Genomic DNA, 16,223 nt, shown 5'->3' with positions numbered 1-16,223 from the left:
AGACTTGTCTTGTTAAGGGAGGTGACAGGATATCAATGTTGTCGGAATTTCCAGTACCACGACACTGAACGTGCCCTTCCGGCTTTTTGGCTGGGGGGGGCTGCAGCATGTTCTCAGGGGATTGTTTGTTAGCTCTTCACCGGGGCATTGGGGGGGGGGGTTCCTCTACACACTAACCATAGTGTTTTCTAGTTCTTTCAATAGTAATTTGACAACCTGAGGTATGTGAGAGTGGTAACAAGAGGGTAGCAGGTTAGCAAGTTAAGAAAACAGAAAACAAAATACGGGAGTCAGTGGCAAAGATGCACAAAAGAAAAAAAATGAAGAATTTTCTGTTTAAAGTGTGAAGGGCAAGTGATGACCACTTGATGTTTGTTGGCCATACATACATAGTACTAATACATGTGAGCTAATATGCCAAATATAATTTACTGTTTGTTCTTGATGTAATAAAAAAACCATTGTTTACTGAGTAAAACAAATTTTTTCTAACTCAGAATTAACTGAATGATATTTGATTTATTTATGACAATAATTATGTATGATAAAAAAAATTGCATATTAAGGCAGACAAAATGCAACAATACACAATAAATAATAAATACCTCACTAAGTCAGGAATTCTATTGGCAAATTCTGAATACACGACAGGATCAGCTTCTTGACATTTCTTAATGTCATTGAACAATTGTAATATAAAATTTGCCAACATTCCTAGAACATTAAAATAAAAATATCATTAATTATAAGACAAATTATTATTATTATTCAAAAATTTTAAACAGTATATATATTTTTTTTACTTACGTGCTAATAAAATCCACTCATCCCGCTTTTTCTTTAGTTTTTGTTTCTAAAGAATAAAATAAATAATTAAAAACGGTTTATCAATCAGTAAAAGGACATTCTGTATTACAAGAAAATACTGCATAGTTACACATACCATAAAGGACAGTTGTAATAAATCGAGAAACAGTGCTATGTCATTACTGCACATCAGGTATCTCAAACATTGAAAATCTTGTTTACAAACTATATCAAGCAAAACAATGAGTGTTTGTAAAGACCTGAAAAACAAAATTTCATTTAATATGATGATAATAATGATCAATATTCATCACATTTAGCTAAATAACCAATGATGACAAAGCAAAACATATTGAATGTAGTATGCAAGTTAGGATTAATTATATTATTAAGTCTCGTACAGGTAGGTAAAACTGCTTGATATAAATTATTGCAACCATAAATAATAAATAGAAAATACATACTTAACAAGTCCAGATGAGTTCTTTGTTTGGTCAGCTACTTCTAACCCTTTTTTTATCAAGTCGCTGCATACTAAAAATCCTTTACAATATGAAAAGACATGGGTTGAGTTAGACGCCTGAAAGACAGTAAACTGCAAAGTTATAAACATGTTTACTAAATCTCTAAAACGATCTTACCTCCTGTTTTAGAACTTCATGCAAGGACATTAACCTTTGATTTATTAATCCAAATGATTTGTCATTAAAAGTTGAACAGACCAGCACATCCAGCTCATTGAGTTCATGCGAGGTTTTACAATTTCTTTCCGGTTTGGCAAACTCGATAGACTGCACAAAGTGTGTGCCTCTGAAAAAAAAAAAAAAATATATTAAACTGATAAAATTCTATTCACAGATTATGATGAATTAGAATGTTTAAACAAATACCTTGCTGTCATTCGCAGGCGAATTTTTTTGCATCTCTTTTTAAAAGTAGGTATTAATTCGTTGTAAGAATAATGGTGTGACTCTCCCGTGTCTTTTTGATCTTCCTATGAATCAAGGAAAAAATATATATGTGCATACAAGAATACAATTTCAAACATGTTAAAACAAAAACCTTTCACAGGCATTAACACAACTTTATTAATTTGTTTCATAGCTTGAACATATATTTTAAATGAAATTTCTAACATAAAACTACCTGCCTTTATCAGTGTTTTGGTATTTTGAACATATACAAGCATTAATAGAAAATAAGACATCTAAACAAATTATTTATAACTTTAAAAAATCCATAAGTCAATAGATAGAAATTTATACTATGTACTATTTTATTTAGACTTTGTTTTAGTTCATTTAATTCTTTAATTACTACAGAAATAAAGTAAACAATAATCTGTGGTGAATGGAAAGAACTATATCCTAAAAATGTTTATCCAAAAGGTTTCAGTTCCAATGTCCAAAATCCTCAAAAAAAAAAAAACCTTTTAAAGTGATTAATATGCATTACAGTTATTCATAAAATCATTTCGTCTCACCAGTTCTTCTTATGTCCTCATCATTCCATAAGTGGAAAAGACAGTTCTAATCACAGAAGTAGTCACTCACAGAACTTCTGTGATGAAAACTGTCTTTTCCAAAAAGTGAATTGCCATACTCACCCCATCTCAAATCATTCCTATAGTTTCAGAGTTGTCGACACTATTTCCTCTGCTCTAGAAAATTAAGAGTATGGCTTGATGTAGCACAGGCTTTTGATATGGTCACCTGGTCATGCTTTATAAACTTAAATACTCCCTTCTCCTTATTACCTTATCCTAAAATCCTACCTAACCAATCATGAGATGCGGCAACAAATGCTCAGAAGTCAGACAGATTCCACAAGGGAGCATTATTGGTCCCATCAATATTGCTGACCTACCTATACAATCTAATACCATCATCACCACATATGCAGACGATAATGCAATTTTGCCCGTTAACTCGAATCCTATCCAAACTACCACCAACATCCAAGAACACCTTGATGATGAAGATTCATGCCAAAAGTGGAGGACAAGATTGAATGAAGAAAAATGTAAAGAAAAACAGTTTAGCCCTCCACAGCAAGAGATACTGACTTCCATTCAAGAGAAATAATTAGGACTATATCTAGACAGCAGAATGACTTGGAATCCCCGCCACAAGATTATGAGACAACAACTTAACAGACGATTTGGAAAACTATGAAGACTTCTAGTACTGACATCCATCTTGACTGTCAATACTAAATGAACCTTATGTAAAACAATTAATTAAGGTTTTTAGTTGAGATAAAAAGGTGTGGTTGAGGTGGGAAGTTAGTGTCCAAGTGGATCGAGGTCACGATAGCTCAAGTGGTAGAGCAGCGGCGTATCTAGCCGAAGATCGTGGGTTCAAATCCCGCCAGTGCCTTTGACTTTTTTATCTCAACTAAAAACCTTAATTAATTGTAAGATATTAATTGGTCAAGCGGACCACGAAACTAGTGAACTTAGGTAAAACTTTACTGTGACCAATTTGGACATATGGAGTGGGGTTCTGCCAAGCCATCCAACATCCAGCACATCGAATCCTTCCAATAAAAATACATCGGACAAATAGTCAAAGCCCCTTTCTACATTGCTAACCTCTTTAGACTTCAACATTCCTTTTGTCAATGAACTGATCCATTCCTGATTCCAAAAGTCTTACACCAACCTTTTGATCCATCCTAACCCAACTGCTAGAGCCCTTTCTACACATTCCCATTCCATCGCCTTAATCGATGATGGCCTTGAGACGTTGCCCCTTAATCCCACACATTGAGTGCCAGCCAGCATTGGCCGGTTTCTCATGGAATGTGTCTTCCGAGTGTAGTGTTGGCATTAGTGTTAGTGCTGAGACCGTGTGAAAAAAACTTTGTGACCACATTAGTACTAATAGATTAGAAATAAAATAATTTAAAAAAAATGTTTATAGTGCATATTAATATAAACTTACCGTTTTTAAACTGGCTGAGGTCAGTGTGTCTTCTGCAGTTTTGTGTAAACCAACTTCTAGAGCTTTTTGCCTGATAAGTTCTATATTTTCTTCATGCCTTCTGGCGCTTTCTTCTTGCTTTTGTTGAATGCGCTTTTGCAGCTCTTCAGCATTCGCTAACTGAGCTGCCTGTCTGGCCAGCAGCCGTTCTTCCCGCTCTCTACAGTGAAAACATATGATTAATTTGTATTACACGACATCCTGTTTGTCATTGCCAATCATTTTGGCCTAACTGACCAAAACAGCTATGTGGCCTTGTGTTGTAGGTGAATCCACTCAGAATTGGAAAACAAGGACCAAGAGACCAAGTGAAAGTATGAGTGAGAGCAGGAAATCTGTTCTCTCATTTCTAGAAAGAGAAGCGAAAGACCGAGAATGGAGTGGACACCTACTCAGGTGTATGTGCAAGGTTCAGATTGCAGAGGTGGGAGCATGGCCTGAAGCCAAAGAGAGAAGGAAACGTCACCTTGAAAGAAGGGACCCTTAGCCATCAGCAATAAGAGACACGACATGGCCTTGTATGCTTGTCTTGTACGTGAATCCACTCTGAGTTGGAAAACACGGGCCAAAGAGGATAAGTTAGTTGTGCGATCTTGACAAGTAATAACAGTGGCCCTGGCGGCAAGCCACCATGATCAGAAAAGACCAAACTACATGTATGATTTGTGTTATTTGAAAATTCTATTATGCAAATGTAATTACCGAGCTTTTTCTCTTGCAATTTCTTGTCTCTCTTTTTCCTTTTCTTGTTGCTTTCTGTCTATAATTTCTTCTTTCTTTTTACGCTTTTCACTCATTTCCTGAAGTTTGGCCTAGAACATTCATTTAATAAAATTTAATGTTACGAAAGTTTACAAAAAATAAGAAAAACAGCTATTAAATTTATTTTGAAAAAAAAAACTAATGACATATAGCAACAATATTTTGAAATAAAAAATGACTAATGACATATTGAGAGGACAGTATTCAAAGGTAAATGAACCTGTCGTTCAGCTTCAATAACCCTTCTGCGCTCTTCAACAGCAGCATCTTTAGCAGCTTTCTCTTCAACTTTCCTCTGACGTTCTTCAATTATATATTGTATTCTTTCTTCATGTTCCTGCAGCAAAGTTAACATGTTCATAAACTTCTCGACTGATTTAAAGAATTTACATTTTTAACAAATTAAAAATAAATGATTTATTTGAATTATTGTGAAGTGTTAAAAACAAACTAACCTGTCTTAAGACCAAAGAATCGTGTCGCCTATTTTGAGCTTCAAGCTCATTGATAAAAGCAATTTCTTTCAATTTTTCTTCTTCGTCGTGTGCTTTCCTCTTTATAATACTTAGATGTAATTTTCTGTTTTCCTCGGCTTTTTTTAGTTTTTGATCAATTTGAGATTTCATTTGTAAAGCTAGTTTATACTTGGAAGCCCTTACCTCCTCTACCTGTGAAAACGATAAAAATGTTATATTTTATATATCAATATTTTAACAGACGCTTATAAATTTCATTTTGGAGCACTTGAAACATCTGAATTATGCCATTAAATAAATTTGCAACTGTTACATGATGATACAATAAGCGATAGTTGGTTATTAAACACTTTCCTTCTGTTGGATTATGTATTTACATAATAAATACAAAATTTTTTTTTATAAAACTGGACTGTCAAGTAGACCCATCATCATGGGTTTGATCGTTGTTTCTACTCTAATATGTAAAAACATAAAGCTATTAAAGCTTTTTTTTTAAATAATTGTTATATATTACCTTTTGCACGAATTCTCGTACTTTTGCAGTTTTACATTGAAGTAGTTGCTGTCTTTTTTCATAAGCCTGCTGCTGTTTTTCTTCAGTATCTTTCAAGCGTTTATGCTTGTTGGCAATTTCCGACCGGAATTCCAAAGCTCTATCAGCATTACACAAAAGAAATTCCTCAAAATGTTCAATTGAAGGAGATGAGTATGAGTCAATAACTGTAATAACAACATATATTGGAGTTTTTTTTTAAACCAATCTAATGTAGTTTTACTAAACTGTATTCATTCATAATGAATAATAATAACAATAATAATAATGATAATAAATAAATAAATAAATTTTTGTTTATAAAAACTAAAATAATGCTGTAAATTTATTTAGTTGATGTAAAATGGTATAAAAACGTAATAACAAATCGGTTGTGAAGAAAATATTAAACTTACATGAATGAGGAGAATCAACAGAAAGAAGAGTGGCAAAGTGCTCAATTTCATCCATTTGGGCGGCCCAAGTAATACCTAAAACACCATGCTTATAATTCAAACAGTTTTGTAATAATTTATTATATTAATGTAATTTTTCTTATGAATAAACATTAAACTTGATAGGATTAATTTATAAAATTGACAGAAGAATCGACCAAGAATACATGTCTTTCTTAACTCATTCAGGACAGTCAGTGCTATCTATTCATTTCCCAAGTGAGGTACTGAAAGTGTGATGTTATGCTCATCTCGACCCCTACGCAGATGCTGAGAGTGAGATAGATAATAGAGTGAGATATATATAGATATATATCACGCTCATCCACATCTCTAGCTGGTACTTTTTTACAATGGATACTAGGAACTGGAGGAGTTCCTCTGAGCACTTCAGCTGTATACTACCTATTTACTTTATTCCTTACGTACTTTATTCCTGTGCCGGTGTTTTCCATCGAAGGAACTCATTTTTGAAGGGGCTTGGTCCCAAATTTTGGGTCGTTGAGATCTGATCCCACCCCAGACCTTCCATTGATGAGTGCCGTGTCAATTTGTTTCAATTGTGACCACCGTCCCGTTAAAAGCATCAGAAAAAGTCCAGAGGTGGTGGTGGGGATCAAACCCGCGACCGCATGATCTACCAGCTGAGAATCTGGCGCCTTAACCACTCAGTGCTCATCCTTACCTCTTGCAAGTACTGCAATTGACAGCGTGAATTGTGTTATAGTTTCTTCACTTTTAGATTTAAGTTCATAGAAGCAGTGCCCTGTTTAATTTATTATTTTTACTGCTAGGAAGAGTGGGAAATTTAGAAAGTTATTTACCATTTTAAGGAACACAATGCTTCTTTGAACTTCAGCCTAACGATGAAAAGGCTAGAGTGCGATATAATGCTCGTAGAACCTGAGTAGAGGTAGAAGTGAGTGTGTTGGTACGCCCTGAATACCTCACTGGGGGAAGCAAGAGAATATCACGCTCACTGTCTTGAATTGGTTAAGGAATAGACAGCCATTATGCCTACTCTTTAAAGCAAAGTTAAAAGTTACAAAAGAATCAAGAAGTTTACTTTTTTTGTCGATAAAAACAATGTATTTAACAAAATCAACAAACAATGTATACGAACTTACAGCTCAAGTATTCCATAAATTCTGAGTACATATCCTTTGCATTGTTTTCACTGAAAACCAATTGACCTGGAGAATTTGTATCTGTGCTCTCTGAATGTTCTTCTTCAGAATATCCTTCTAACATTTTGTCCTGGTAATTTAGAGCAGATAAATCTAAATTGAGTGAGAGATCCGCAGCCGTAGAATCAAATAGACTGGGCCCTGGATGGTTAAAATTGTCAATCTCTTTAAGTATTTTACTGCTATTCATATCTTCTTCATTTTTATTTGGTTTCATTGGGTCATTGATCTAACAATTATAAATTACAATAGTAAAAAACGTTGAATATTGAATAACACATATTTTCAAAGGTATTTTATCAATTTACCTGCATCTGTACTGCTTTATCAAAGTCTTTGTCGACAGCAGTCATATCTGGGTTTGCCTTGTTAGCTTCATGAAAATCATTTTCATCTGAAGTTTGTGCACAATCTTTGACCAAACTATCATTCAAATTATTAACTATACCATTGGAAACTAGGTCTTTTGGGTTATTTAGGTCATCCGTGTTACTTGAAATCCTCTCCATTTCATCATTCAACTCCCTAGACAAATGATAAAATTAACAATTATCAAAACAAAGATAATAACAGTAAAAGTTTGGGTGTAAAATAATAACATAATTTTCTACATTATTATAATGCTTATTTTAATACTTTTTCTTATTTTCAGTACAAATAATACAAGATTTTATAAAATGGTGCCGGTAAAAAAAATAAATAAATAAATAAAAATAATTTTTTAACAGGGGTGTCAGGTTTGAATTCAGGGCCACTGGTTTTGAACCCATCCTTACAACAACAAAAAATTTTGTCACCCCAGCAGTGGACCAGATAATCAAGAACATCATACAAAATTAACTTGAATTTATCCTAGGTTTTGATCCTTTTGCTTCAAGGTTTTTGTTTTAAAAATGATATCAAACATTATCAATGAAAATTATGAGAAAATATGATATACTTATGTTTTTGAACTGCTTCCTCATCATGTACTGGTTCAATGACTTGTGAATTGACTGATGGAGAATACATCAATGTATAATCTCTTGTTTTGTACCTCACAGTTTGCCATCCATCTATAAACATTTAAAATTAGACATGTTAGACTCTTAACTAACTAAACCATTTTATTATATTAGCTAGTATAATTTACTATGATTAAACTAAAAATTGCTTTAAGTGAATGAGAAAAAATCCTTTTGTCAAGAATTAAATAATTTAATAATAGTTAATTTCCATTTGGGGGCTTGCTTTTCTGGCAGTACCATTTCTTGGATTTTGAATGGCAAAAAACCTGCTCAATGTTTTACGTTTCCCAGTGTATGAAACACTTTAAGGAAGTGCACCATTGATTAAAGAACAAGAGAGTTGGAAAGAGCAAGGTTAAGGATGTAAGGCCGGTGCGGTAAAAAGCTTTATTATATATTTATTATATTTTAAATTTGTTTTCTTTTTCATTTGTACACTGTGTGTTGTCATATTGAAATAAAACTTCTCATTCCACTTAAACTTGACATTGTATCTACAAAACCTTAACAGGTAATAATTTTCTGATGAATTATCCATTACTTAGATTATAATTGTATATAAAAGATTAAGGATAAAACGCATTTGAAAAAAAAAACCACAAAAGTTCTTTTGACAAGCTTTCGAGGAATATTTTCATCATCATCATGACTTTAAAACGATTGCTAATTATTGAAACAATTAACAATATAAAGTATAAATATATAAACTGTTTAAATAATTAGAAATAGTTTTAAATTCATGATGATGGGGAAAATATTCCTTCACCGTGATTTCCATCTCCAAGACATCGACTTTTCTATCTCAACAAATAGTTTTTGTGTAATTCTCTTGCTTACCTTGCTTAACACTCAAGTGGATAGAGCAAAAGGGGAACAGTTCCAAAGAAAGTGGGTTCAAATCCCATCCATGACATTGGCTTTTTTTTTATCTCAAATTTTATTTTTAAAAATACTTATATATAATATAATGAATGGAACTGAAACCATTAAAAAGTAACCCTTACTATAATTTTATTAGATTAAAAAGTCAGCATGTTTTCTGGCAATATTGATCAAACGGCCAGATGGGCAAAACAAATATTTTATTTGGTCCAACTTGCTAATCAATATTATTTTTGCTTGTCTCGATCTTTCAATATGTCCTGGTATCCTTAATATTGTTTTTATATTAAATTAAATACCATACCTTCCATAGTATCGGCTTGGAACTTTTTTTTGCTGCCCCAATGGTTTTGTTGCCAATAGTTCTGAATCCTAGACTTGTTGCCATTCTCTTCTTTTCTTAACCTTGTGTTTTCATGGTTGTTCCTTCTACCACCCTGCACAATTGTAAATAAAAAGTCTTATTGTAAATCATATAATAAATAATATTTATTACAAATGGTAACAATGTAGGTTTTGTTAAATGAATTAATATATTTTACATATATTCAGATTTAAATTTTATATTTTTTTAGATATTTATTTTTATCAACATTTTTGATTATGAATAAATTAAAATTCCAAGACTGTCATTATGGTATCTGAGTAAAAATATATTTAAGTATTCTTTAACTATTAAAAATATAATTGTTAAGAAATAAATGGGGCATCGGTAGCAGCAACGGTTAAGACACGGCGCTCATCACTCAGGTAAAGGGCATTCAAACCGTAATTACAAATCAGTTTTTTCCTTTTTAAATACCAGCATCCCAAGGGTTGGATATGACATCTGTTGTTGCAAACCCTTGTTAAAAAATAAATAAATAAACTTTGTTTAATTGTTTTTCATCTAATGTTTTTTTGAAAGAACAGATTCAACCTTTTTTAAATGAGATGTATACATTTTGAAGCTGCCCTGCTTCCTCTTCAGCTTACAAAATCTGCATAAAACATCATTTAATTATTTATTGTTTTGTGATTGACATTAAAAATTGATATTGTTGTTATTATATAAAAGCTAATTTTTCAAAAAAACTCAAATTGATTAAAAGAAAAAAATATACAATTTTAACCAATTTGACTTTTTGAAAAATTAGCTTTTTAATATTAGTTTTTAATATAAATAACAAAACAACAGTACTCATTAAATTAGGTTTTATATAGATTTTGTAGGCTGAAGAGGAAGCCTTATTTGTTGAATTTTAAGTTTTTGATGAATAAGAATTTCTTGAAATATGCAAAAATTAATAATGTAACTGAGAATATATGCCGTAATTTATACTGGTCGCTCGATGAAACCAATATAATTTATATTTAACAAAAAGAAAAGTATGTTTATGATATTAGCAAAAATATTTGACACAGGAAAACAAAATAATTTTGAAATTATAATTTGTAATTTGTCATTTTATATAATTTTAGTCTACTTATCCTTGCTGTTTTGATCAATAAAACATGCATCGGCTTTTTGTTTTTGTTTAGAAAGGTTAATTTTATTATTATTTCTGTTATTATTTATTTTCGCTTAGATAACTGCATAACAATATCGGATTAATCTTATAAAATTTTAAGACCACAGGTTTTGGATAAACAAACCCTATTCATATAAACAGCTAAATAAATGAGAATAACTTCAACTATTTAATGAGGGGATGATAAATCTTTAAAAAAAAACTGGGCTAGCTATCTCAATTGTTTGGTACTAGCTTAACTTGACATGAAAAAGCACCCATTACATCTACTTAGATTAGGTCATCTTTTTTTTAAGAACAAGGATTCCAATACCAGCAAACAAAGTACTAAGACTATGGGCTCAAGCCTTCATAATGTTTATGGTGCATTTTTCAATACAATTTTTGATTTTCCAACCTGCACATCTCATTCAATAGCTCAATCCACAGCCGAAGGAATTTATTCTGAGCAACTTTTAGTGTCCTATATTTACTTTAAAATGTCGACTGCCAGGCAGCACAGGATAAAATATGAGCTTACCACCATTTTGTATATAAGAAAAAATTCAAACCTGACTACAGAGTAGTGGAAACGTCAGTTTGACATCTATTTTAATATTTGCTACCAGTAAATTAAGGTGTGTCATAAAATTTAGCTTGCTGTCAAGCCATAGACCCAAGTATCTGAAGGTGAGCACAGTATTACATGTCATTTATCGCTACATCATCACCGAGTATAGGTTGTCCCCTAATGAAAAGAATAGCAACTGTTTTTTCAGGATTAATGCTTACGTTCCACTTCTTAAAGTAGTAACCAATTTATATTCAGTTTTTTAGTGATAGTGCAAGTGTGCCACAAGGTTGAAAAGAGGGTAGTGTCGTCTGCAAATAGGGCCAATTTGATATGCAGGAACTATGGCACATAATACGTAAACATGAAACAATGTTGTTCCCAGCAATGGAACCTTGAGGAACACTTACAGTGGAAAGTTTATGGATTAATTTGTAAACAATTTTGGTCATTTTATATATTCATCGAGGAAGGAGGAAATTGTCTTGAAACTGGGAAGTATATCTGATAAACATGGACTGTTCAAACAGGTTTATCACCCTGCAGATCCCAAGAAGAAATATCAGAATAATTTGCTCATTATACAATTATCACCTTTACCTTCCTTACACATCCCTTTAGGTGAGACCAAATGAAGGTCTTCAGGCAGGCCCCTTAGACGATCAATTATATTGCACAATATTTTTGACCTCTTAGGGTTAGTATTGAAGTGTGCTCAATAATTAAACAAAATGTTTGAGCAAGTTTAATTTTCAGTACGCCGTATTTTTCCGTTGCATGAGTTAATATTGCACAATATTTTTTAGTCTATATCACCTTGCAACACTAGGTCTTGCTCACGCAAAAACATTGATGCTTGGGCATGATAAATTTGGATCAATATGTCATTCAATACTATTGCACAATAAAAGTATTGTATCGGGTTGTCCGGAAAATAATGCAGGATTTTAAGTTTTCATTAAAAAAAATCTATATAAAATATTCTGTTTACGTTTACAGGATTACTCATTTGTATGAATGTCAACACTTATTAATCCTCTTCCAAATGATATTGTTTGTTTACCTCTGTAGCATTCCGCTACTTGGAAATAATTCAGTCATCCTTATAATGTCAAAGCGAGAATTTCGTACGATTTTCTTTTACGAGTTTAAACTCGGCCGAAGCGGAGCCCAAACGGCTAGAAACATTAACCAAGTCTGGGGCGAGGGTTGTGTTAATGAGTGCACTGTGCAAAGGTGGTTTAAAAAATTTCGGGAGGGAGATTTCAGCCTTGAAGATGAAGAAGGTCGTGGAAGGCCTTCCTCTCTTAATGATGATGTTCTGCGATCAGTGGTGGAAGAAAACCCCAAAACAACTGTTCGAGAACTTGCAGAGCAACTCAAAGTCAGTAAAACGACCGTCGCTGACCACCTCAAGGCGATTGGAAAAGTGAAAAAACTCGAAAATTGGGTTCCACACTCATTAAACGATCGCCAAAAAAATCAGCGCTTTGATGTTTGTGCATCACTTCTTTGTCGAAACAAAAATGACCCATTTCTGGCCAGAATTGTTACATGTGACGAAAAGTGGATTCTCTACGATAACACTAGACGTTCTGGACAGTGGCTCGACAAAGGAGAAGCTCCAATACATTTTCCAAAGCCCCCAACTCATCAAAAAAAGGTAATGGTTACGGTATGGTGGGCTTCATTTGGTTTAATACACTACAGCTTCTTAAATCCTGGCGAAACCATCAATGCTGAATCATACTGTAACCAAATTAATACCATGCATCAGAAATTGGCAGTAATGAAGCCCTCTTTGGTCAATCGGAAAGGGCCCATTTTGTTGCATGACAACGCTCGACCACATGTGTCACGTGTAACGTCACAAAAATTATTGGAGCTTGGCTATGAAACTTTGCCTCACCCACCCTACTCTCCGGACCTCTCGCCTACTGACTACCATTTTTTTAGACACCTGGACCACTACTTACAACACATAATATTCAAAAATCAAACGGAACTGGAAAATGCATTTATTGACTTTATCAATTCTAAAAATTCTGAATTCTACTCAGACGGAATTAATAAGTTACCAACACGTTGGGAGAAATGTATTGAGAGTATGGGAAATTATTTTGATTAAAGAACATTGCTTTAAAGTAACTAGTTTCTTTTTTTTTGTTTAATACCAAAATCCTGCATTATTTTCCGGACAACCCAATACAATGTGTGGTGTTTAGTGATTGTTAGCCAATCATTATTAGGAGATAGTGAGATGCGGTCTGGTGTGACGTAGGTTTCAGAAAAACATTTTCTTATTGTACCAACATTTTTATCTTTATTGAGATCATCTTCAGGGCCTGGGATTTATAAACACTGCTTAAATTTTACAAATACAAGTAGGATATGGAAAAAAACATGTCGCACAAAAATGAAACAGAAAACAAACATTTTGAGTGAGTACAAATACTATGATTGAATCTAAAATTTCTAGCATTGTATAAATTCATTTTTTTCACATCCTTCATGTATTTGTAAAATTTAAACAATCTCAATAAAAATCGAAACGTTGGCACGATAAAGTTTTTATAAAGCCTACATCACACCAGACTGCATCTCACAATCTCCAAATAAGTATTGTAAAATGTTACTGTATGTCCCCAAAAATTGTTTTTAGCATACCAAGAAGCCATTTGTTCTGCTGGTATGCGGTCCCCTTATGCACGGTGGGGTGGAGAATGGGAAAAATTTATCAACAATTATCAAAGTTATAAAAATATAACTAAAACCTGATGTTCTATATATAAATTTAAAACTGACATTCAAAAAAAAAAATTAATGAAAGAAAAAATCAATTTTTTGTCTTCACAAAAATTAAAATCTATTCATAATACTGATAGGTAATTAAGAATAGTCTATTAAGGGATTATCTTATGTTTACTTGCAATCTTAAGTTGAATTATTTCAACTTATGAATTGACAAAACAAATTACATCTACTGTAAAACATAATTTTATAAATAAATTTTTTAAGAATTTAGATTAAGGTTGTACCTCTCTTTTAAAATGCATGGACTTTCTGAAGCGTGGTGGGCAATTCTCTCTCATAAAACGTGGACCCGATGAACCATTTGAATTCATTCTGTTTTTTTCTGCCACGACAGAACGGGTTTTGTTTCGTGGCATAATGTTATGTCGAGGTGGCGGTGGCAGTGGCGGTACAGGTGGTGTTTTTCCATTTATATGCGCATTTTGTGTTGAATCCAGAAACCACTGTTGATTTTCCAGGTTTTGACAAACGTACGATGTAAAGTCATCAAAGGAATATATGTTTTTCTTTTGATATTTTACTTTAGGAAACTTGTTTCTATGTTTCTTTAATAAACTGTTATCGGCTCTTAATTCTGGAAATTGTTTTTGATGCTCAGCTTCTGTTAACTCAAAGATTTGAACGTTATTTGCCTCTTTTGTCTTTAAAGAGTTACTGAGCATGTCTGAAGAATTCCTTTCTTGGCTGTTTATTACTTTTGTCGGAGACATATTAGTACAGGTGTTAGGTGTCTGTTCAGACAAAGCCATCTGTTTATTGAATCCTGACTGAACTGATGAACGTTTAATAGTATCCTCTTTGAGGTTATCAATACTGTCCAAATTAACATTACTTAATTTTTTATCATTTGTCAGTGTTGATAAAAGATTATTTACTGGCTTTTTTATTTTAATATTTTCCCCAATTGTTTTGTGTCTTGAATTCCTTATATTAGTTTTTAAAGTGATGCATTTTGTGCTTTCATTTTGTTTTTCTTCATATAAATTATTGTTAGGTTGATAGGATGGTAACAGATTTTGATTTTGATAGCTATTATTGTAGTGACATGCTGCAGGGTAAGAGTGCATATTACTAGAATATATATTTGTTGGTGGATAATGAGATGGTAAAACGCCGCTCATTGGCGGGAAAGGCAATGGAGCTCCAGGAATGAAATTTGATCCCACGTGATAATGTTGAAACTGTGTGTACGACTGAGGAGATGGAAGGTGCCATAAGCTTCTAGGATGATAATCTGAAAATGAAGCCTCTGTGAATGGAGATGAAAGTAATCCAGGACTCGAACGTAGGTAAGGAGATAGACAACTTGTCATACTCTCTTCAGAGACATCATGCTGACTATGAGGACAGCCTTTTCTCGGTTCTTCACCGTCTAAAGGATATGAAGGTACAAAAACTGGAGCTAAAACATTGACTCCTACTTGTGATTTCTCACTATGCAAGTGATGTTCTGTTTGTGTCGAACATTCGGTAACTTTTAATCTTTTATGAGATTCGTTTATTCCCATTTCAATCTTGACACCCTGAAACAAGCTAATAGTTAATTTCATAACGTAAGGAGTGCACAAATAAAGTTATTACAATCTAAAAAAATATTTGTGCATACTGTATATACTTAGTTTTTACATCTAAATCAAGTTTTTTTTTAATAATATTTACATATGCATTAAGCCAGAATGTCACTTTTAAAGAAAATATCAATTTTAACATTGCCAACAAGGCCATGTTTACACATGGACATGTACTTTTGGGCCAAAGCCCGTTGACTCCCAGATAACTGATGGGTGTCACTCCATGGCACCATATAGAGAGCATGAAGGAATGCCACCTGATATGAAAATTGCAGCACATCTTCAGGCCCCCCTGTACCAATTTTTGAAGGAAACAAGGCTTTCTATTGTATACAGTACTTTGTTCATATTAGTTTTGGGTATTTTTGAAATTGGATGTATTTATCTGAGTGTGAAAGAGCCATTTGTGGAATATTGACCACATAGTCCCTCCATTAAATTAATTATACGTGTAAATGGGGAAGAATGTTGAATACTCCACCACCTATTTAAGTCAATAGTATGTAAGAAGGAATGAGATATGTATTCCATTAGCTAAGTACCATGAGTACTTTAAGTGAAAGGGATTGATTAGAAAGTGTTTTTTTTTGTAAATGAAAACTATAGCTATCTCATTGGTACCTAGATCAAACTAATATTAAAGATGTTGAACCCAATTCTTCCCTATCCACCTGATATGAGA

General features: G+C 33.0%; 1 protein-coding gene across 6 annotated transcripts in view; it reads right to left on the bottom strand.

Annotated features, from left to right (window-relative positions):
- Window positions 1–16,223, bottom strand: part of LOC106667205 (S phase cyclin A-associated protein in the endoplasmic reticulum) — a 30,293-nt gene that overhangs the window by 7,310 nt on the left and 6,760 nt on the right. For 3 of the 6 annotated variants that reach the window (XM_014395012.2, XM_014395013.2, XM_014395016.2), the window contains 17 exons: window positions 14,195–15,493; window positions 9,400–9,532; window positions 8,147–8,261; window positions 7,515–7,731; window positions 7,147–7,435; window positions 5,981–6,055; window positions 5,547–5,752; window positions 5,009–5,221; window positions 4,774–4,890; window positions 4,494–4,603; window positions 3,753–3,951; window positions 1,698–1,801; window positions 1,449–1,617; window positions 1,272–1,387; window positions 944–1,067; window positions 808–853; window positions 606–714 (listed from right to left, as the gene is read on the bottom strand). In XM_014395012.2, coding sequence (XP_014250498.1) covers window positions 606–714; window positions 808–853; window positions 944–1,067; window positions 1,272–1,387; window positions 1,449–1,617; window positions 1,698–1,801; window positions 3,753–3,951; window positions 4,494–4,603; window positions 4,774–4,890; window positions 5,009–5,221; window positions 5,547–5,752; window positions 5,981–6,055; window positions 7,147–7,435; window positions 7,515–7,731; window positions 8,147–8,261; window positions 9,400–9,532; window positions 14,195–15,493 — 3,641 coding nt within the window. The remainder of the gene's footprint in view (window positions 1–605; window positions 715–807; window positions 854–943; window positions 1,068–1,271; window positions 1,388–1,448; window positions 1,618–1,697; window positions 1,802–3,752; window positions 3,952–4,493; window positions 4,604–4,773; window positions 4,891–5,008; window positions 5,222–5,546; window positions 5,753–5,980; window positions 6,056–7,146; window positions 7,436–7,514; window positions 7,732–8,146; window positions 8,262–9,399; window positions 9,533–14,194; window positions 15,494–16,223) is intronic. The other 3 variants (XM_014395017.2, XM_024225252.1, XM_014395015.2) reach the window with 2 other exon arrangements.

Source organism: Cimex lectularius, unplaced genomic scaffold (assembly GCF_000648675.2).
Source record: "Cimex lectularius strain Harlan isolate CLEC.00 unplaced genomic scaffold, Clec_2.1 scaffold27, whole genome shotgun sequence".
Classification (NCBI taxonomy): Eukaryota; Metazoa; Arthropoda; class Insecta; order Hemiptera; family Cimicidae; genus Cimex; species Cimex lectularius.
This window is presented reverse-complemented; position numbering and strand designations above follow the sequence as displayed.